Below are 18,440 nucleotides of genomic sequence, written 5' to 3'. Positions count from 1 at the left end.
GTACAAATTCCTTAGTACAGTTTTCCAAAGCTCTCCACCCCTCCAGCCTCACTTTCCTTCCTACCCTCTCTCATTTTTTGTCCCAGGAACACCCAACTGCATTAGCCTCCCTTTCCCAGTCTCGCCGAACCCTGTCCCCTTCGTCCTGCTTCTCATTCCTCTGTCCAGCACCTTCGTATGCCTTCTATTTCCTGGCAAGAATATCTGTCTTCTTGACCTCCCTTGGGTAAGCTATTCTCCAAGAATCAGTTCAAGCGTCACCTCTTCCAGGAAGCCTCTCCTGATTGCTCCTGTACACATGCATAACAGAGTGGGTCAGAGGCAATTCTGCTCTTATCCTGAGACTTCTGGGCTTTCACGCCACTGGTAACAACTGCTTGTGTCTGGGTCTGTCTCCCCTATGAGCTGTGGGCTGAATATTCCTTTTACTCAAAGTGGAAAGAAGGGTCAGCCAACTGACTGGCTCCTGGGGCACTTAAACATCACCGGGAAGAGCCTGGAAAGTAGCCACAAGTGTTTCACATCCTCCTCTCCGGGGGAGCTTCAAGGAATGGCAGATGAAAATACTAGGTTAGTGCAAAAGTCATTGTGGCTTTTATTATTATTTTTAATGGAACCAACCCAATATCTTCCCCATGATGTAACTGTTATTGCCGGGAAGTGGCATTAATTGTGATTGTTTATCTATTAATTTATTATAATTCTTTTTTCATCTCCAGGCTTTTACCTACACATGACATGTAGCAGGGGCTCAGCTGGGGCTGATTAATTTGGGGTTATCTACAGACTGGAAGTTGAGAAGAGGGTGGGTAAACTGCCTCGGGTGGAGGATGAGATCTTCTCCAAACTGCCTTTCAACCAGGAGGGTCTGGGGAGCTGGAAGGATTTCGTTTTGGACAGTGGTGTTATGCAAGTTTGGGACCAGGGCTGACCTACTGCGGCCATGGAAGAGAAGCTGAGCTCTGCCTACAGGGGGCGCCCTCCTCACCTTTCCTCGCATGGCGTTCAGCCTCTTCTCCAATTCAGTGTTGACCTGATATCTGAGGCTTGAAAGATGCCAAAGCTTTAGACTGCCCAGGGCCTCCATGACTCGGTTCACCCTCATCTAGGTAACCAAAGGCCAACCTGACTCAGTGTGAAGGGCAGCATCTCTGGCCTTGGTGGGGGCTTGGGTGCTGGTGGCAACAGCCCTTCTGGTCTCCAGAGGCAGCATTTGGTCTGTTGAGACTGACACAGAGGCTGTAGCTGATCACAGCCCAGGAGGGGGCAGGTTGGGGTGGCAGTGCCTGGGATCACCTTCCTCCCTGTCATCCCTGAGCCTGGGCTTAGCTGCAAAGTGTTGTAGGGCCCGAGGCACAGAGTGCCCCCATCCCCGTGACATGAGGACAATGACAATGGGGAGCTGGTGAAGAGGCTGTTTTGTCCAGCTCTAGTTTTTTTGTTGTTGTTGTTCAGACTGCCCAGGGCCAAGACCCCAAGTGCTGTACACTGTGAACTGTGTGCAACCTTGCTGCTTGGCAAAAAGTTGCGTTCTCGATGCCAAATGTTGACACACTGAATTCAGTATCGACGAGGGACCTTTTAGAAACATTCAGCATAACATAATAGACTAATTCATTAGCACCCCATGGGTCTGAATGGGTAGGAGCTGATGCTTGGAAAACATCGCCTTAAGGAATGACAGATGAAAATATCTTCCCCATGATATAACTGTTATTGCTGGGAAGTGGCATTAATTGTGATTGCTTATCTATTAATTTATTATAATTCTTTTTTCACCTCCAGGCTTTTACCTACACATGACATGTACCAGGGGCTCAGCTGGGGCTGATTAATGCGAGGTTATCTGGGAATGGCTCAAAGCTGGTTGGAACAGATAATGGCAGCTGGGGTAATTAAAATGTCTTCTGCATGGAAGAAGCAAATTTGGAGAATTTTTTAGAGGCGAAGAGTTGGTGATGCGGGTTTCCTAAAGGGAAGGAGATAAATGCCAGATGCCACTGTGCTCCCAAATAAGCCACAACTGACCAATGGGCACAAAGAGGGAGGATCACGAGGTAGAGGTATCAGCAACAGGGCTGGAAGAGGATCCTGAAGACCGGAAGCAGGATATGACTGAGGGAGAAGACCAGGGGGACACAGCTGGTGCTCTGACCGATGGGGTTCTGCTGGGAGATACTCTGGTAGACCCCGCCCCATACTCCACTGCAGAATTGTGTGTATTGCAAGGGCTGTGCCTCCCCGGAAGGGTCCATTCTTTCTGACCCTCAGATTGTGTGGGGAGGAAGGACAGTAAGCTGGAACAGCCACGGACAGAACCGGGAGTCAGGAGCCAAGGCCTCTTGTCACTGATCTGCTATGAAACTTCGGGGAGTGCCTGATGCCAGGTTTCCCCACCAGTCAATGGGGAGTGCAAACTGCCCTGCTGCTGGCCTCAAATGCGTAAAGAGGAAAATCAGAGGGCTTTCTTCTTGCTTTCTTTTTTAACGTGACAGAGTCTGGCTCTGTTCCCCAGGCTGGAGTGCAGCGGTGCAATCATAGCTCACGGCAGCCTCTAACTCCTGGGCTCAGGCAATCCTCCTGCTTCAGCCTGCCTTCCAAGTAGCTGGGACTACAGGTCTGCCCAACTATGCCTGGCTAATATTTTTATTTTTGTAGAGATAGGGTCTCACTATGTTGCCTAGGCTGATCTTATACTGGCCTCAAGCGATCCCCTTGCCTTGGCCTCCCAAAGAGTTGGGATTACTGGTGTGAGCCACAATGTCCAGTCCTAAAATCAGAGGGGTTTGGAACTGGTGAAGCATGGGCACTGCTGGGATTTCAGGAGGCTCCGTTTCCCCATTGACCTCAATTACCATGCCTGAACCAACATGGCCAGGCATTGTGTGGAATCTGAGCCGGCCAGAGGAGGCCAGGGAACACTTGTTGTGGACTTTCAGCATGGTAGGTTTCAGCAGAGGGCTTTGGAGCTGGACAGCTTCCTGCTGCGAAAAAATCCTTGCTCTGCCCCTTTCTTGCGGAGTGACTTCGAGTCTCAGTTTCCACGTTTCTATAAAACTGGGAGAGTCTATCTCCCTTGGAAAGTTGTTCTGAATTTTGGATGGGATGGGGTACGTTGAGCACACAGCAAGCAAGAGCAGGAGTTATTTATTTAACACTTACACAGTAGTAAGTGCCAAGCATTGTTCTAAGCATTTTATGATGTCAATGCACTCTGCATAACAATCCTCTGAGGTAGTAATATTACTGTCACCATTGTATAGATGAGAAAATGAGGCACAGAGAGGTTAAGTAACTTGCCCAAGGGAGTGGAAGAGTCTCAATTCTAACTCAGGTCAACTGGCATCAGAGTGGTTTTAACTGACTGCTCTGATGTGTTGACAATTTCACTGATTACTTTCCACATTGCATTACAGTCATCCATCCATCAATCTGTCCGTCCGTCCATCCATCCAGACATTAATGAGCACCTACCATGTGCCAGGTTCTATTAGGGCGCTGGGAACAGAGAGGTTAACTGGGCACAGTTCTTGATTCTTATACACATGAAGGAAGCCACCAGCTTGTGAGCTTTGTGTGTCCATCTATGGACATCCCTCCCACCCAAGTGCCTAGTGCAGTGCCCAGGACCTTGGAGAGCATTTGTATATGGCTGCTGGATAAATGAATCAATGAATGATTAAGAAAATGAAGAAAAATGGACACTGGCCGGGGCTAGTCTCAGTTCCCTAGAGACTTCAGCACACCACAGCTGCCCTGGGTACATCATATCCCAATTGTCCATCCATTCCTCCTTTGCCTCTTCTCACCATCTCTTTCTCTGATTATCACCCACTTTCCCGGGTCCAGTTGTGGATTGGCTGAGTATCAGTCAGTGTGTCTCAATGGGGCACCATAGGCATCTGGGGCTGGACGACTCATCTCCAGAATCCTGCCCATCATGGAATGTCCAGCATCCCTGATCCCCACTCACTAATTTCCAGTCTTGGTGGCAAATAGATGACTGGCCTCCACATAGCTAAATGCTCCCAGCGTGGGGGTTGTGTCACCAGCAAGATTGCAGAAACCACCCTTGGGACAGATGACTACTTCTTGGCCAGTCAACTGAGGTCTGCCCGTGGGAAGACAGAAAGAATGCTCTCTAAGGTCCTGGGCACTGAGCTAGGCACTTGGGTGGGAGGGGTGTACAGAGATGGATCCAACACGGAATACAAGATAGGGCCACCAAGCAGAAAGCCTTGGGGCATTGGGAGGTTCCGGTAGAATTGGGTGTGGTCAGAGCAGGAAAAAAATCTACCTATCTCCTTCACCCACCCTGAGTACTGCCCTTGCCACCCACTCTGCACGCACAGGGCCTGTGATTAAACCCCGTCTGGGCCTTGCTCCCAGTCCCAGCTGTAAATATCCTATTAAAAGCATCTCTGCCTGGCTCAAGCCTCATTCCGAGGCCAGAGCGGGTGGGTCCTTGAGCTGGCCAAATGGCAGGGCCTGAAGCTTTGGCCCCTCAGCCCTGCAGCCTGGCTGACCTTCCAGGACAAGACTCTGGGGAAGGCACCATCCCAGTGACCCCAGTACCCTGGCCATTAATGCCATTGGCCACTGGGTTCAAGATCGAAGGCCTTAGAGAGAGGATCCTAGTGTCCCCGGGTCCAGGAGTTGTTCTTAGCACCCAAGGATCTCAGGATGGGATAGGGAGGGCTGCCATGAGTGGAGAGAAGGTTGTGGACCCCCGGAATGTGCCCCACCCACCTTCCCAGTCTTGCTCCTCTGCACTGCTCCCAGCTCTGGACAGAGGTAGAGTTTCAGGGGTCTGGTAGCCTCATGCTAAGCCTCCATTGACTTTCCAGGAGACAGCATGGCAAGAAGCAGCCAGTTTAGGTGGTCGGAAATCCAGAAGGGATTCAGGGGAGTTGACTTCACCCTGCCTGATCTCAGTTGCCAGCTTCCAGGATCCCTTTCTCCCAGTATGGCTCCTGGCAGGTCCCCAGGTCTGAGCCCTGGATCAGGAGAATCTCAGGGTGGCCCCTGAGTTCTGCTGTGGACACAGGGTGCAGAGGGAGGGGCTGTAGGGAGCATAAGTGCTTAATAACCAGCTCTCTGGGGGAGGGGCCCTTATTTGTAGCATTTGCTCACTTCCATTGTGTGAGCGCGTGTAAGCTCTCCCATCACAGTGATTTCAAGCTACCAACATGACACAGGCTTAGGAGGAGATAATGCAATTGGCTCTCACCCGCTGGATCAAGCCAGCTCCTGCATACCACGAAGAGCTAACTTGCCTCTTGGCCTTCGCTTATGCTGTTCCTTCTGCATACAATGCTCTTCCTCTTTCTCCCTTGGTGAACTCCTATGGACCATTTGAAGCCTAGCTCAAGATCTGCTTTTCTGTAAGACTGCGTCAAACTTCCCACCTTCCACCAGACCCTCGGAACCTAGGGGCTCCTAGGTTAGGGGAAGCTAGCTGGGTGCTGGATAAATGAATGAATATGGTTAGAGGTCTGCAGGGCTGCAGTGGCTGGGCTGACACATACTGCAGGAGGTTTTTTGAAAAGCGACAGGGCAGTCAGTGAGGCTGTCACTCGCCCCAGATCTGGGATGGGTGGACTAGTCTGCCCGGGGCCCCAGCAGGGTCTGAGGGTGTCTATCTGCAAGGCAGGATGGCTCAGGGTGGGTGCCCTTTTGGCACAGGAATCTCTTTATTCTGCTGATCTCAGGCCACAGCTAATTATCCTAATGGGTTTAAATGGCCCTAAATGTTCTCAGAGTTTGGACAGGACCCATCTGGAGCCTGTAGGTGGGCTGGGCTAGCTGACAGTGAGTGGGCAGACTTCAGTATGAATGTGGACAGAATCCAAAGTGACAATTCCCGTGAAGCCCGAGACATGCGTGGGGAAGTGTGGGTTAGGAACCGAGCGTCATGATAATCATAGTAATGAATACTTCCAGAACTCCGCATGTACCAGGCAATGCGTGTTACCTTATTAACTCATTTGGTGCTCACAGTAATCCCAGGAGGCAGAAGCCCATTTTGCAGAGGAAGAAACTGAGGCAGGGAGGTTAAGTGACTTAGCCAAGGAACCACCAGTGGTGAGCAGAGGAGCTGGTGTTCACATTCACTCCAGAATCCATGTCCTTAATTATAATATGATGCTGCCTCTCAAAAGTGGGCAGGTCACAAAGACATACTTGTGCCCTTACCTGGGGCCACCCCTACAGCCTGAGGAAGCAAGTCCAGCTTGGGTCTCCTCTAGCTGCAGCAATTGTCTTCAGTGGGCTGGCCCAGGCTAAGCCACAATGACCTTGATCCAAGAGAGTCCCACCCCTTTCCTGTGCCAGGACCCAGAGGTACATTACCAGAGTGGTGAAGATGAAGTGGTAGTACTCAGTCATCATGCCCATGGCCATGGCCTACGGAAAAGCAGAGTGTTAGTGATCAGCAGGGAACCCCTGAGCAGCCCTCCCCCAATCCCCACCCAGGGCTGAGAATGGGACTGGCAGTGGGTTGGGGAAGGCTGGCTGCTTGGAGTGGGGTGTCCTCTGAGACCACCTCTGAACAGTGACAATGACTGCCTGGCAGAGAGCAGTTGATTTCACACTGGAGTGTGCTGTAAAGTCACCTGGGACAGATTAAAATGCAGATTTTTGGGTCACATTCTTCAAAGATTCCAAATTCTGCAGGGCCCGTGGGGTCTAGCTGCCTCTTTTGAGTAAGCGTCTCTCGGCCTGCCACACTTAAGAGAAATGCTGATGGCATCAGTCCGAGGCTGCCTTCTTAAGTGCCCTGGACTCCACTCAGCTGAGCTCCCTGTCCTGTATCCAGAGGAGTACGTTTCCCGCCAACCTCGCTAACCCCCTGGCCCAGTCAGGCCTGAGCTGGGAGGTCTGACTTCAGCCTCCCCAAGAAGGGCTGAGACATCCCTGCTCCCCTAATCCTGGCTGACCACAAAGCAGGCCACGTGGCCACTGTGGAATTCTTACTGTCCACCATCATGAAGTCTACGTATTTTATTAGAAGCCTATAATCTATTATACTAATGACTATAATGCATTTTCTACAGAGTTCCTCAGAATGCTGGGCCCACAGAGGGCTCTGGGGGAAAATGTCACCGGGTCAAGTACACTTTGCAAATGCTGCCCATTCCCTCCCACCTTTGAAGAGTCACAGCCCACCTCAGCACGTTAAAGGCTCAGGGAAGTCCTGCAAGAAGCAGATTGGCTTAACTTCGTTTAAATCTGACTTTGGCTGAGCACAGAATCTTCACTTCTAATTCCAGAAGTTTTAAAATCAGACAGACCTGGGAGTCCCTTCTGGCTTCCTGCCTGGATGACCTTGGGTCCATTACTTTCCCCTTGAGCCTCAGTTTCCTTACCTATAAATTGGGCAAGAGAATTGTCCCTGTTTCCCAGTGTGGTGGTAAATGACGAGCTACATGGACCCGGCAGAGAGCAGCTGCTCAGTAAACCAAAGCCGTGATTGTCACCATTCCTCTGTTACACATGCCGTGGAGGGGGAGGAGAGGCACTGGGCACAGCTGACCGGGAGGCTGAGGGTTATGGGCTTTCTGGGGAGTGTATGTTTCCTCGACAGCAGCTTGAAAGATGCCCAACGCCAGGTGTCAACTGCCTGCTGGGTGTCAGAAGAAACTCCTGATGTTTTCCTCCTTGCACTGAAGCCTCCATAATAGTATGAGACGGGGATTATGAACCCCATCTACAGAGGAGGGGAATGACTCCTGGGCCGCTTGCTCCAGGGCACACAACGTGAAAGGGCAGAAGCAGAACTCAAACCCTCAAATGAGCCTTTTAAGTGTGGCATAAAGGAGCTTCCTTTGCGGGGAGCTGGGGATAGAGGCTGCCATTCAGGCCCGGCACCCTGATGGGGCCCAACTGGAGGATGGGACTTGAGCCCCTCAAGGCCTTGAGAATGCCCCGGTTCAGCATGTCTCCTCCTGCACCCCTTAAATCACCTGGACCCTGAGGGTCATGTGTCAAAGCCCCACAGAATGCCACCTCCAATCACCAGAAATGCTTTTGGGGATGACATAATTGCCTTTTATAAAAAGCACCAGCTCAAATCAGTGTTTTTGGTTTCAGCTGTGGCACCCTTGGAGGGGGTGGTAGGCGATTTCACTGTTTATTTTCTTAGGTGACTGGCGGAGCTTGGCTCTCATCCCCAGCAGGCCATGCTGAGCTGTGTTTGGGAACGAAGGCCCATCCGCGACTGAGAGCCATTCTCCTCCCCCTCTTTTGCTGCAGAGCTGAGCAGATGGTACGAGAGCCTCGATAAACCTTCCAGTAATAGGAGAGTAACACCAAGTGCCGTGGGCTACGGGGAATTAGTCACTGGAGGAGGCAGTGAGGCATTCTGGGGGCTGTTCCTGAGAATCTGAGGCCTCTCTGCTTCCTGGAGTGCTCTGCTCCTGTGTGGCTATGGGCACCTCCCGGCAGCCTCTGCCTCCAACCAGCGCTGAGGTGGGATGGAAACTCGCGTCTACTCAGCACTCTCCCTGTGTCAGGCCTGGCTGGGCGGATCATCCATCCTCACGCCAACTCACACAGTAAAGACTGCAGTGTCCGTTTTGCTGCTTGTGAAAATGAGGCTCAGAGAGGCAAAGTGACCACCCAAAGTCACATAGCAGGAAAGTGGCAGAGCTAGGAGTCAAACTTAGATCTGGCAGCATCACACCCGAATTTGGGAAGGGGAGGTGGGAGAAGTGGCCAGCAGCTCCCAATCATCCCTCCCGCTGGCCAGCACTCACACACCTGCTTGAGGATCTGGGCTGCCATAGTGTGGCTGCAGTCGAAGATAATGCGGAATTCCCGGCCTCGTTTCATCTCCTTGAGCAAGGGGCGCGAGTCGTCAGAGTCGACGGGGAGCTGACGGATCTTCAGGCGGATGTTGTATCTCGATGGGGCCATGATGAGCTCCTGCAGTCGGATGAGCCCTGAGGCGCCATGGAGCACAAAAGACACATGTGTACCGCATGTATCCACAGCTCCAGGCATCCACTCAGACTTGTGTGCACACACATGCCCATGGCCACAGGTCTACAGACACACACAGATACGTGGCCCAGAGACTTGTGCACGTGCATGGACAACACTGGGTATGTGTGTGCACATACAAACACATGGCTACATGCATGTGCATGTTGATATGGGCAGGAATACACTTGGGCTTATCAACACATGTGCATATGTAGATTAAGGCCTGTGCACACACTGGTGCATGTACACACATATGTAGATTCAAAGGTCGGCACAGATAGCAAATTCCCACTGACCACACCCCTCTGCTCCTCTCTAACTTAGAATGGCTGTAAAGCCTTCAGGGTCTAAATCAGAGTTCACCCTTCTTCTTCTGTACCCACTCCCAACATCGTGAGACATGGGACATGGGACATGATTTCCCTCAACGTCTCCAGCGAGCTGCTTCCAGGATATGGGCACAAAAGGCAGCTCCAGCCTCAGTGGTACTAACCTGCGCCAACCACTAGACTGGGTAAGGCCAGGAGGTATTTGCGTCTCCCTCCTCGTCCCCACTAAGGGCAGGCTGCCTTGCTAAACCTTACCCACTTTTTCAGGTTCAGTGCAACCACCTCCTCCATGAAGCCTTCCTCTTTTGCTCTGTCCAGAAAAGATCACCCTCTCCTCCAACTCAGTGGCCTCCTCCCTCAGCACTGGCCTCCTCTGGCACCAGGTCATTCTGCCACCAGTGCCTTGATATCTGGGGCTGGGTTCCCACCACCTCCAGCACAGGGCCTGGCACTCAGGTGGTACTCAACAAAAGTTTCCATAATTGGATTGACTTACTGTTTTATTTTTTTTTCCTCCCACACTGAAAAATCTATCCTCTACCTTGGTTGGCATTTTTGTAAAACCACTTAATCTGGGGACTTCTAGGGAAGACTAAATGTCACTTCCTGGAGACAAATGGCTTGCTTAGCTCTAATTAAGTTCGTTTCTGTCCCTATTTCAAGGTCCATTTTTGCTGACTTCTTTCTGCATAGCCTGGGAGCAAGCCTGCTTGCTACTCTCTATATGCTTCCCGCCCCCTCCTCCCCTCCAAAGAAGAAGCTGAGCCAGCACAGGGCCAGGTCCCAAGCGGGCCATCCCCTCTTGCCTGCTTGGCCCCTAGTCATCCCCAGGACTCAATGTCATGTCCGGTCCTGGCCGCATAGTTCACACAGTATGTTCCACCTCTGCCCCCTACCGCCCCCTCTCCGGCCACTAATGGCACTTCGATTTTCCTTTGGGGTAAATCTCCTCCCTGACGCTTACTTTCTGTGACTCAGGAGGGGTCCATCGCCAGCTCTAGGGGCAAAGCATGTGGCCCCAGCCTGGGAGTAGGTATTGACTCAGAGATAGGTGCAATACCGTCGACTCCCAGAAACTGTGTTAGAGCAACTGGCACAAAAAGAGGGTAAGAAACACTCTTTTTCACTCAACTTCAAATAGGGAGGTTGTAAGTCTGGGGTCCCTACGTAGACCTTGAGAAGGATTCCAATAGGACAGATGTCAGAGAGAATAAGCAGCAAAGAAATCCTAACGATCTTCACTTCAGCCTCTGGATCAAATGGTGCCTGAAGCTAAAATTAGCTCCAAACTTTCCAGTAAAGGAAACCAAATTGCTCCCCCACCCCAACTGTTTTTTGCTTAAGCCAGTTTGCACTGGATTAAAGTTTGCAATCCACTGTTACTCTATCTGGAGAGTGCCCCCGACCCCACTCAGATAGCCTTCTCCAAAAGCCTTCCAGCAGAGAGTCCCAGTTTCCAAAACAATCTCTGGTACACACCCCCGAGTCTGTTCTGCAATGATTCCCATTCCTGAGGGCTGGACATCAGGAAAGCAATCTGATTGGTGTCCATCATCTCACTTTGCTTCGGGGACAGAAATACATGCCTGTAACCTAAGCCTCCTAAAGTACTTCCACACAAGCTTTGCCATGACTGGGCATCAGGAGCCCCCAGCCCACTGAAGACTCAAACCCATGCGCTGGAGTTGGGAGATGGCTCTGGAGTCCCGGAGTGGTCTGGGTCAAACAGGTGCCCTGTGCTTCCTAATACCAGACTTGTTGGGGAGGAAGAAGAGGCTATCAGTTGACCTTCATACAGAAGGAGGAGGCCACAAGCTAGCTATCCCCAGACACACACACAGGCTATCCCCCTCCCAATGTATCCCAGAAATTCTTGATTAGGCTGAATGATGCTTCCCTTTCACACCTGTTACCCCGTGAGGTCCAGGGTGCACAGTTTGCTCCTCCCTGTTTGGTTTTGAGGCTTATGTGCAGCATCAGCAGGCACGTGGGCTTTGGGGACTCAGGCTATGAGGACTGGGACAGGCTGGATGCTGGAGCAGAGGCCACCAGGGCCTTCTTGTCAGCCAAGCACATCGCTCCGTGTAATGCATGGTGACCCACATTCTCCAGCAGCAAATGTCAGCCCTCCTTCCCATCAGTGTATTCCCAAAGGAGACCAGAGGCTCCTCTCAGCCCACCCCAACAGAGGACTAGGCTCTCTTTGTTTGCCTGAGATGAGCTTTCCTTCCTGGCTGCTCCCCTAATCAATCTCTCTTAAAATATCTGCAGTGAATCATGGTTGTTGGAATCATGCTTTTCACTCACAAAGCGCTTCTGCATTCATTACCCTATTTAACCATCTCTCAGTCCTAGAAGGCATACAGAACAAGGATTTTCATTCCAATGTTACAGATAAAAATCCTGAGGGCCATAGAGGTTAAGTGACCCCACAGAGGTTAAGTGATTAGGGAATCATAATTAGAGACCGAAAAACATTTTGGCTCCTGGGCTGAGGCCTTTTTCTTCATCCCAGGGTTTTGTTTGTTTGTTTGTTTAATCCCATCCTTTCACCCTCAAGATGAGTTTGCCTTTATGCATAGAGTAGATTAGGCACAAAGCTCGTGGGACAAACACTGGTTGCCTCCTCAGTAGCCATTCCCCTTAAGGAAGATTGCAGCCGTGACCCCAATTCTTCACCTCTCCTTATAACCACACCCTTTGCCATGTAACTTTGCAGAGCCCTCCAATTGGGCTCACCCATGTGAATTGTTTTGGCCAGTGGGATGTTGGTAGGTACCATGCAGGCAAATGGTTGAAATGGAATTGTACGTTGGGTTTGCTCTCTTGCCCCTCTGCAATGTGCCTGGGCTATCCTGCTGGAGGATGAGAGACATGTGGAGAGCTGACTACACCTGCCATCTCAGTCAAGCCAGCCTAGATCAACCAACAGCCAGCTGACCCCCAAGCAGGTGAGTGATCCAGGTGAGCCCAGAAAAATGACCTGGAAGTTCAAGAAATCACTGACCCTGTGGACTTGTGAGTTAAACAAATGCTTATTATTTTAAGCCACTGAGTTTTTGAGGTGGTTTGTTACACAGCATTATTATATAAAGAAATAACAAATGCACTCTCTTCTAGCATAATAAAATAACTGTGATTGTGTTTGGGTGACAATGCACCAGTCCCATGAAATGACATGTGATTGGCAGGAGCCAATCCGTGGCAATTCCATTCCATCTGACAATGTCTAGAATACTAGCCATGGACCCAGTGAGCTATACAGGATTGTCTTCTAGAAGGTTCTGAGACAGATCTTCCTCTCTGATAAGAGGCATGAGTCACATTAAGAAAAACCTCATTGGTCTGGTTATGGTGGCTCATACCTATAATCTCAGTGCTTCGAGAGGCTCAGGCAGGAGTTTGAGACCAGCCTTGGCAATACAGCAAGACTCTGTCTCTATAATAAAATCTAAAAATTAGCAGGGCATGTGCCTGTGGTTCCAGCTACTTGGGAGGCTGAGGTGGGAGGACTGTTCGATCCCTGAAGTTCAAAGTTGCCAGGAGCCATGATCGTGCCACTGCACTACAGCCTGGGTGACAGAATGAGACCCTGTCTCTAAAATAAATAAATAATGAAGAAGAAAAATCCCTTTGGCCCCTACCTCCTGTATGCCACCTACTGCATGCTCGGAGCTTCAGCAGCCCTATTGTGACTATGAGCTGAAGGCCAAAAGAACTGTGGCAATACTGACCCAGCACCCTGACTTTGCCAAGCTGCTAAATCAGCCGAGGAAAGGCCCATCTCCTGAATTCTTGTCAGGGAGATAACTGTCTATTGTTTGAGTTAATGTGAGTTGGGCTGTCTGTTACTTGCAGCCAAAACATCCTAATGCACACAATCTCCAAAGCAAACACAGCCAAAGCCCACTGTGGAGTACTTCCCACTCCATGGGTTTGATGACCCATACATTGTCCTGCCCTTTGACATACCCGGATTCTGGGAGCACACTTCTTTCTACCCACTATACATCATCAAGGTTATATTATTTGACAGGCGCCAACCCTGAATCCCTAGTACACATTGTCTTCTTGACCAAACCCACTGCCCCATGGACTCCCCTATGTTTTAAATATTTGTTGAACTGAATTGAGTTGAATTTAACTGAATCAAATGGAAAATGAAGTTGAATTAAACTCTAATTAAATATTGAAGGAAAGAGTATAAGGATGAAAAAAATGCAGATGTTGTTATCCTACCTCCTTTTGAGAAGTTAATTGTATTCCAGAGGAGTGGGTGCCCGCCCAGTGGTCACAGGTAATTCCAGGCCATCAGAGCAGAGAATAAAGTGACATGTACTTAATAGTCAGCGCTAAAGGCACTTGTGGGTAAGAGCTGCAGACCTGAGCATCAGCTCTGACCAGTTTTGCTAGCATAGCATCCATCATCACGACAAAGCACCTTTTCTTCTGCAAAGCCACTTCCTCCACCCTCCATCTAGACTATGTCAGTGTCTGCTCTGACCACTCTGTACCCACGATATTCCAGTTACATGTCTTCAACATTACCCTGTTCATATCCCTTTCTTCCCTTTCATTCTGGCCCCATGTCCTCTTCCAAGCAACCCTTGAATCTGGCCTCCTTTGCTCCTGCCTGGACCAGTGCAGCCCCCTGTGATCTAGTGCTCTAGTCTCCTTGCTCTAGGCTCTCCTTCCAACCCTTCCTGTGCATTGCTCTTAGAACCACCTTCTAAAACTCTGCTTTGATTATTCTACTCCTTTGCTCAGCAATACTCAATGATACCTGGCTGCTTTAAAGATAAAACCTGAACTCTGAGGCTGGACATCAGAGACATTGCATAGCCAGCTACACTCTGTTAATCTGACTTTTTCCTCCCACCTTCCATACCTGAATCCTCTCCCCTAGTCAGGCTGTCCTCTTGGTAAAGCTGCTAGGTACAGTCCAACCTAATTTTTGCTCGTGCTATTCCCTACACCTGTAATTCCCTCGTGATTCCTCTCATTCACCTATCCTCAAGGCCCTGCTCCAATTGCTCCTCCTCTGGTAAGTCAGCTCAGACCAGCCAAGGCCATAGAGCTTCCTCTCCCCAAGCGGTCTGGCTCTGACTAAATGTATGTGCTGTCTCATTCTTAGCTCTGATTGCCTAGAATTACGTGCGACCTCTGGGCAGACACCCACTCTTCTATACTCAGATTAACTTTTCAAAAGAAGACAGGATAACAACATCTTCGTTTCTTCACCTGTATACTCTTTCCTTCAATATTTAATTAGGGTTTAATTCAACTTGATTTCCAATTCAATCCAATCTAATCCGATTCAATCCAATCCAACTCAGTGCAACAAACAATGAAAAACATCTACATTGTACCAGACCCTGTGTTAAATCCTGGAGGCACTGAAAGCTCCTGGCCTGGAAGCAGAAACAGACTCATCGACAGATAACCATTCACAGTGGTACATTAAGAAACAACTCCACAATGCAGCTGAAACACTGGAGTGGCTGGGAGGTGGGCAGGGGTGCCCCTCAATGGCACGGTCTTTGTGCTGGGGCGAATAAGCCGGGCTGGGGATCCCTGTCGGGTGCTTTGGAAATAGCAGGAACTCAATAGATGCTTGTAGAAGCCTGAGTTAAATAAACAGCTTTCCAATTGTCTTTTCTGAGGGAGTCTCTCCCTACTATTTCCAGTCCCCATTAGGAGGTAATCAAAAGCTGACATTGAATCACAGGCAGCTGAGAGCTGGAGGGTTCTTTCAAGGCTGGATGCAGCAGCTCTTGACACGTGGGCAGAGCAAGGCCAGATGGGTTAAGTGACTTGCCAAGGTCACTCTCTCTTAAGAGGCCAGGCTAAGAAATGTCTTGGGACTCAAGTCTTTGGAAATAAAGAGGAGGAGAAGAAACAGCTCCATGCTGGCTAGCAGCATGGACATTAGGCTCAAACAGGCCTATTAGGTGCGTGCTGGCTCTGGCACTCACTAGCTGGGTGACAGTGCACAAGGCGTGTGACCTCTTTGGGTCTCAGTTTTCTCATTTCTAATTCATCGCTCCAGGGAGTTATTATGAAATTTACATGAAATGAAATGAGATCACACTTGCATCACTTGGTTTGCAGCACGTAAACAGTAGCCTTCTTTAGGAGATGAATCCAGAAGCATGGATGAATTCCATCTCTAGAGGACTCTCCAGGTCTGTCCCTGCCCCACACACCCTCACAAGGATGACTTAAGGATGAAGGCAGGGACTGGACAGCGGTCAGCGCCCTCAGTGGCTCTTCTCTCCCCTCTCCCTTCCCTGCTTGCTCTTTTTGTGACTTATGGCAGACCATTAGCTCTCTGTATATACAGCTACATGGAGACGACTCCATTCATGGAGATGGCTATGTTGTCCCCTGTTTGTGTTTCCCTACAACATAGTGCTTGCCAAGACCAAGAACTGAGTTTTGGTGCCGTGTGGTGACTCACACCTGTAATCCCAGCACTTTGGGAGGCTGAGGCGGGAGGACTGCTTGAACCCAGGAGTTAGAGACCAGCCTGGGCAACGTAGCCAGAGCTTGGCTCTACAAAAAATACAAAATTAGCCAGGTGTGGTGCTGCTATTTGGGAGACTGAGGTGGGAGGATCTCTTGAGCCCAGACAGCCGAGGTGACAGTGAGCACCACTGCACTCTAGCCTGGGTGACAGAGTGAGTGGGTTTTCTTTATTCCAATATCTCCAGCTCCCAGCAATGAATGAGATCCAAAAGAAGGGCCAGAGTGCGTTTGCTGGATTTGTTGGTGGTTATCTGCTAAGTGTGTGCTCTGGGCCCTCTCTAAGGGTCTGGGACTTGAGAGGCAGGGGGTATCACGTTGGAGCAAGGGTTTTCTGGAAGGCAGGGTCCAGGCTGGACTTGGAAGGCAGGGTCCAGGCTGGACTTGGAAGGCAGGGTCCAGGCTGGACTTGGAAAGCAGGGTCCAGGCTGGACTTGGAAGGCAGGGCAGGAGTGGGTCTGGTGGGTCCTACCCAGAAAAATGTGGGCAGCATTAGTTCCCACTGGCAGAGCATGTGGGACAGGTGCAGCCACATCAGGGAGCCCAGCTTTAGGCCCGTGGCTCACAGTTACAGGCCCCAGAGCCCATCTCCTCCCTCTGTCCTGGCAGGATGAGACAAGAGCCTGGTGCTGAAGTCTACAGGCTTGGCCCTGGCTGGGGTCAGCGGTCAAGTGGGTATGGCAGGGGCTGGTGTGTGTGTGAGCAGAGCTGGGCATGTGCAGGTGTCTGTGTGTGTCAGTGAGGGTAGAGAAGAGTGTGTGTGTGGCGGGTGCAGGTGTGAGGAGGATGAGAAGAACCAACCTTCAGTGCTCACTGCATGTCAGTGCTTGTCACTGTCATCTTGTAATCCCATATTTTACAGATTTACATTTTATAGGAAACTGAGGCACAAAGAGGCTACACAGCCAGCAGGTGATACAGCTGGGATTTACACCCAGGTGGTCTGTCTCCAGTGTGTATACACATAACACTAGACCACGCCGTAAGCTATGTGTGTGATTGTGCAAGTGTGAGGGTGGATGTGTTTGCAGCAGATGGAAATGTGTGAATGTAAGAGCGTGGGCAGGTGTGGGCGTGGTTTGCAGACGTGTGTGCTGCTCAGTGCAGATTTGAGCACTTGTGCTGCTAGAGGAGGAGGTGAGTGTGAGGCAGGGGTGAGGTGGGCTGGGGCTGAGTGAGATGTGAGTGTGGCTGGGGTACATGGGGTGTGAGTGGGTGCAAAGGTGAACATCAGCATAACCGAGTGGAACTGGGGTATGGAACACAGCCTCTTCCCCAGGGGCAGCTGTGCTGGACAAACAGACAAGAGCCTGATCCTGGGCCTCTGCCCCCCTCACCCGTTACTCCCAGCCTAGCCAGGCCTGGCCACCCACCTGTACTGTCATCATAGACCACGGTGGCCGACCGCCACTTGAGGTACTGGACCAAGTCGAGGATGGCATGGCTGAGTGAGGCGTAGTCGGGGTAGAGGTTCACGTAGAAGGTGTCCTTGTTGTCCAGCGGGTGGTGCTTCCAACGCAGCTGGATGTGGGGCACTTCCAGGGCATTGCAGATGGACTGGACGGCGTTGGTGCAAGAGCCCTGTGACGGCCCGAAGATCGCCACCACGCCCAGCGCCAGCTGGTCACAGGCTGTAATAGAGGGTAGGGCAGCACAGGGGTCAGCATGGGGGCTGTGGGTATGGGGACAGTGATGCTGATGATCCTATAAACATGTGGGAAAAACAGCAACTGGAACCGTCGGTGGGTGCACAATGGATGAGCTCTCCGAAGCTCAGTTTCCTCATCCGAAAACAGGGGTTCTAACAGTCCCTGCCTTGCAAGACCACATGAAGGTGGAAAGACATGGTAGTGGGAGACTGGAGCACAGTGCCAGGGTACGTCCCTTTTCCTTGGAAGTGCCCATGACAAAGAAGTGATCACCACCTTTGATGTTATTATCCTGGGATTAGCATCACCAGCTCTGTGTCAGGTCCTGTTCTGGGGGGAACTTGAGAAACAAATAGAATCAAACATCTGCTGGCTGATGATGCTTCAACTTCAACCTTCAGTCTGGCCTGTTTCCTTCCCTGGACCTGTGCATCTCACCTCTTACCCAACATCACCAGTTGGATAACTGACACACACATCAGATCTGACATGTCCAGCACAGGATCCCCTCTTCTCCCAGCCTCCTCCACCTCAATAAACAGCAGCTCCATTGTCCCTGGACCCATATGCCAAAAGCCACGGGTCTGTCTTGATTTTTCTCATTCACTCATATCCAATACCCCAATTCATCAACAACTCCTGTGGCTTCACCTGCAGAATACATCACAACCTGACCACTTTCTGCCACTCCCAGCCCCTACACCCACCCTGATCCAGGCCGCCATCCATCATCTTTCGCTTGGATTATTGCAGAAGCCTCCTCAGTCATCCTCCCTCCTGTCTATTCTGCACTCAGCAGCCGGGGTGAGAATTCCACAGTGTAAGGTAGATTATGTCACTCCTTTGCTCCAAGGGCTCCTCAGTGCAAAAGCCAAAGTCACAACAGTGGCCAGAGATCCTGCTTGTTGCGGCTCCTCCTTTCCCTGTCCCCACCACCACTTTTCTGACTTCA

General features: G+C 50.7%; 1 protein-coding gene across 1 annotated transcript in view; it reads right to left on the bottom strand.

The window, feature by feature from the left end:
* Window positions 1-18,440, bottom strand: part of LOC105494730 (glutamate ionotropic receptor kainate type subunit 3) — a 239,479-nt gene that overhangs the window by 68,092 nt on the left and 152,947 nt on the right. Inside the window, exons 3-5 of the mRNA XM_011763465.3 lie at window positions 17,213-17,470; window positions 8,761-8,942; window positions 6,352-6,405 (exon numbers count right to left, since the gene is read on the bottom strand). Coding sequence (XP_011761767.1) covers window positions 6,352-6,405; window positions 8,761-8,942; window positions 17,213-17,470 — 494 coding nt within the window. The remainder of the gene's footprint in view (window positions 1-6,351; window positions 6,406-8,760; window positions 8,943-17,212; window positions 17,471-18,440) is intronic.

The sequence above is a fragment of the Macaca nemestrina genome, chromosome 1 (assembly GCF_043159975.1).
Source record: "Macaca nemestrina isolate mMacNem1 chromosome 1, mMacNem.hap1, whole genome shotgun sequence".
Classification (NCBI taxonomy): Eukaryota; Metazoa; Chordata; class Mammalia; order Primates; family Cercopithecidae; genus Macaca; species Macaca nemestrina.
The sequence above is the reverse complement of the archived record's forward strand: the minus strand, read 5'-3'. Positions and strand labels throughout refer to the sequence as shown.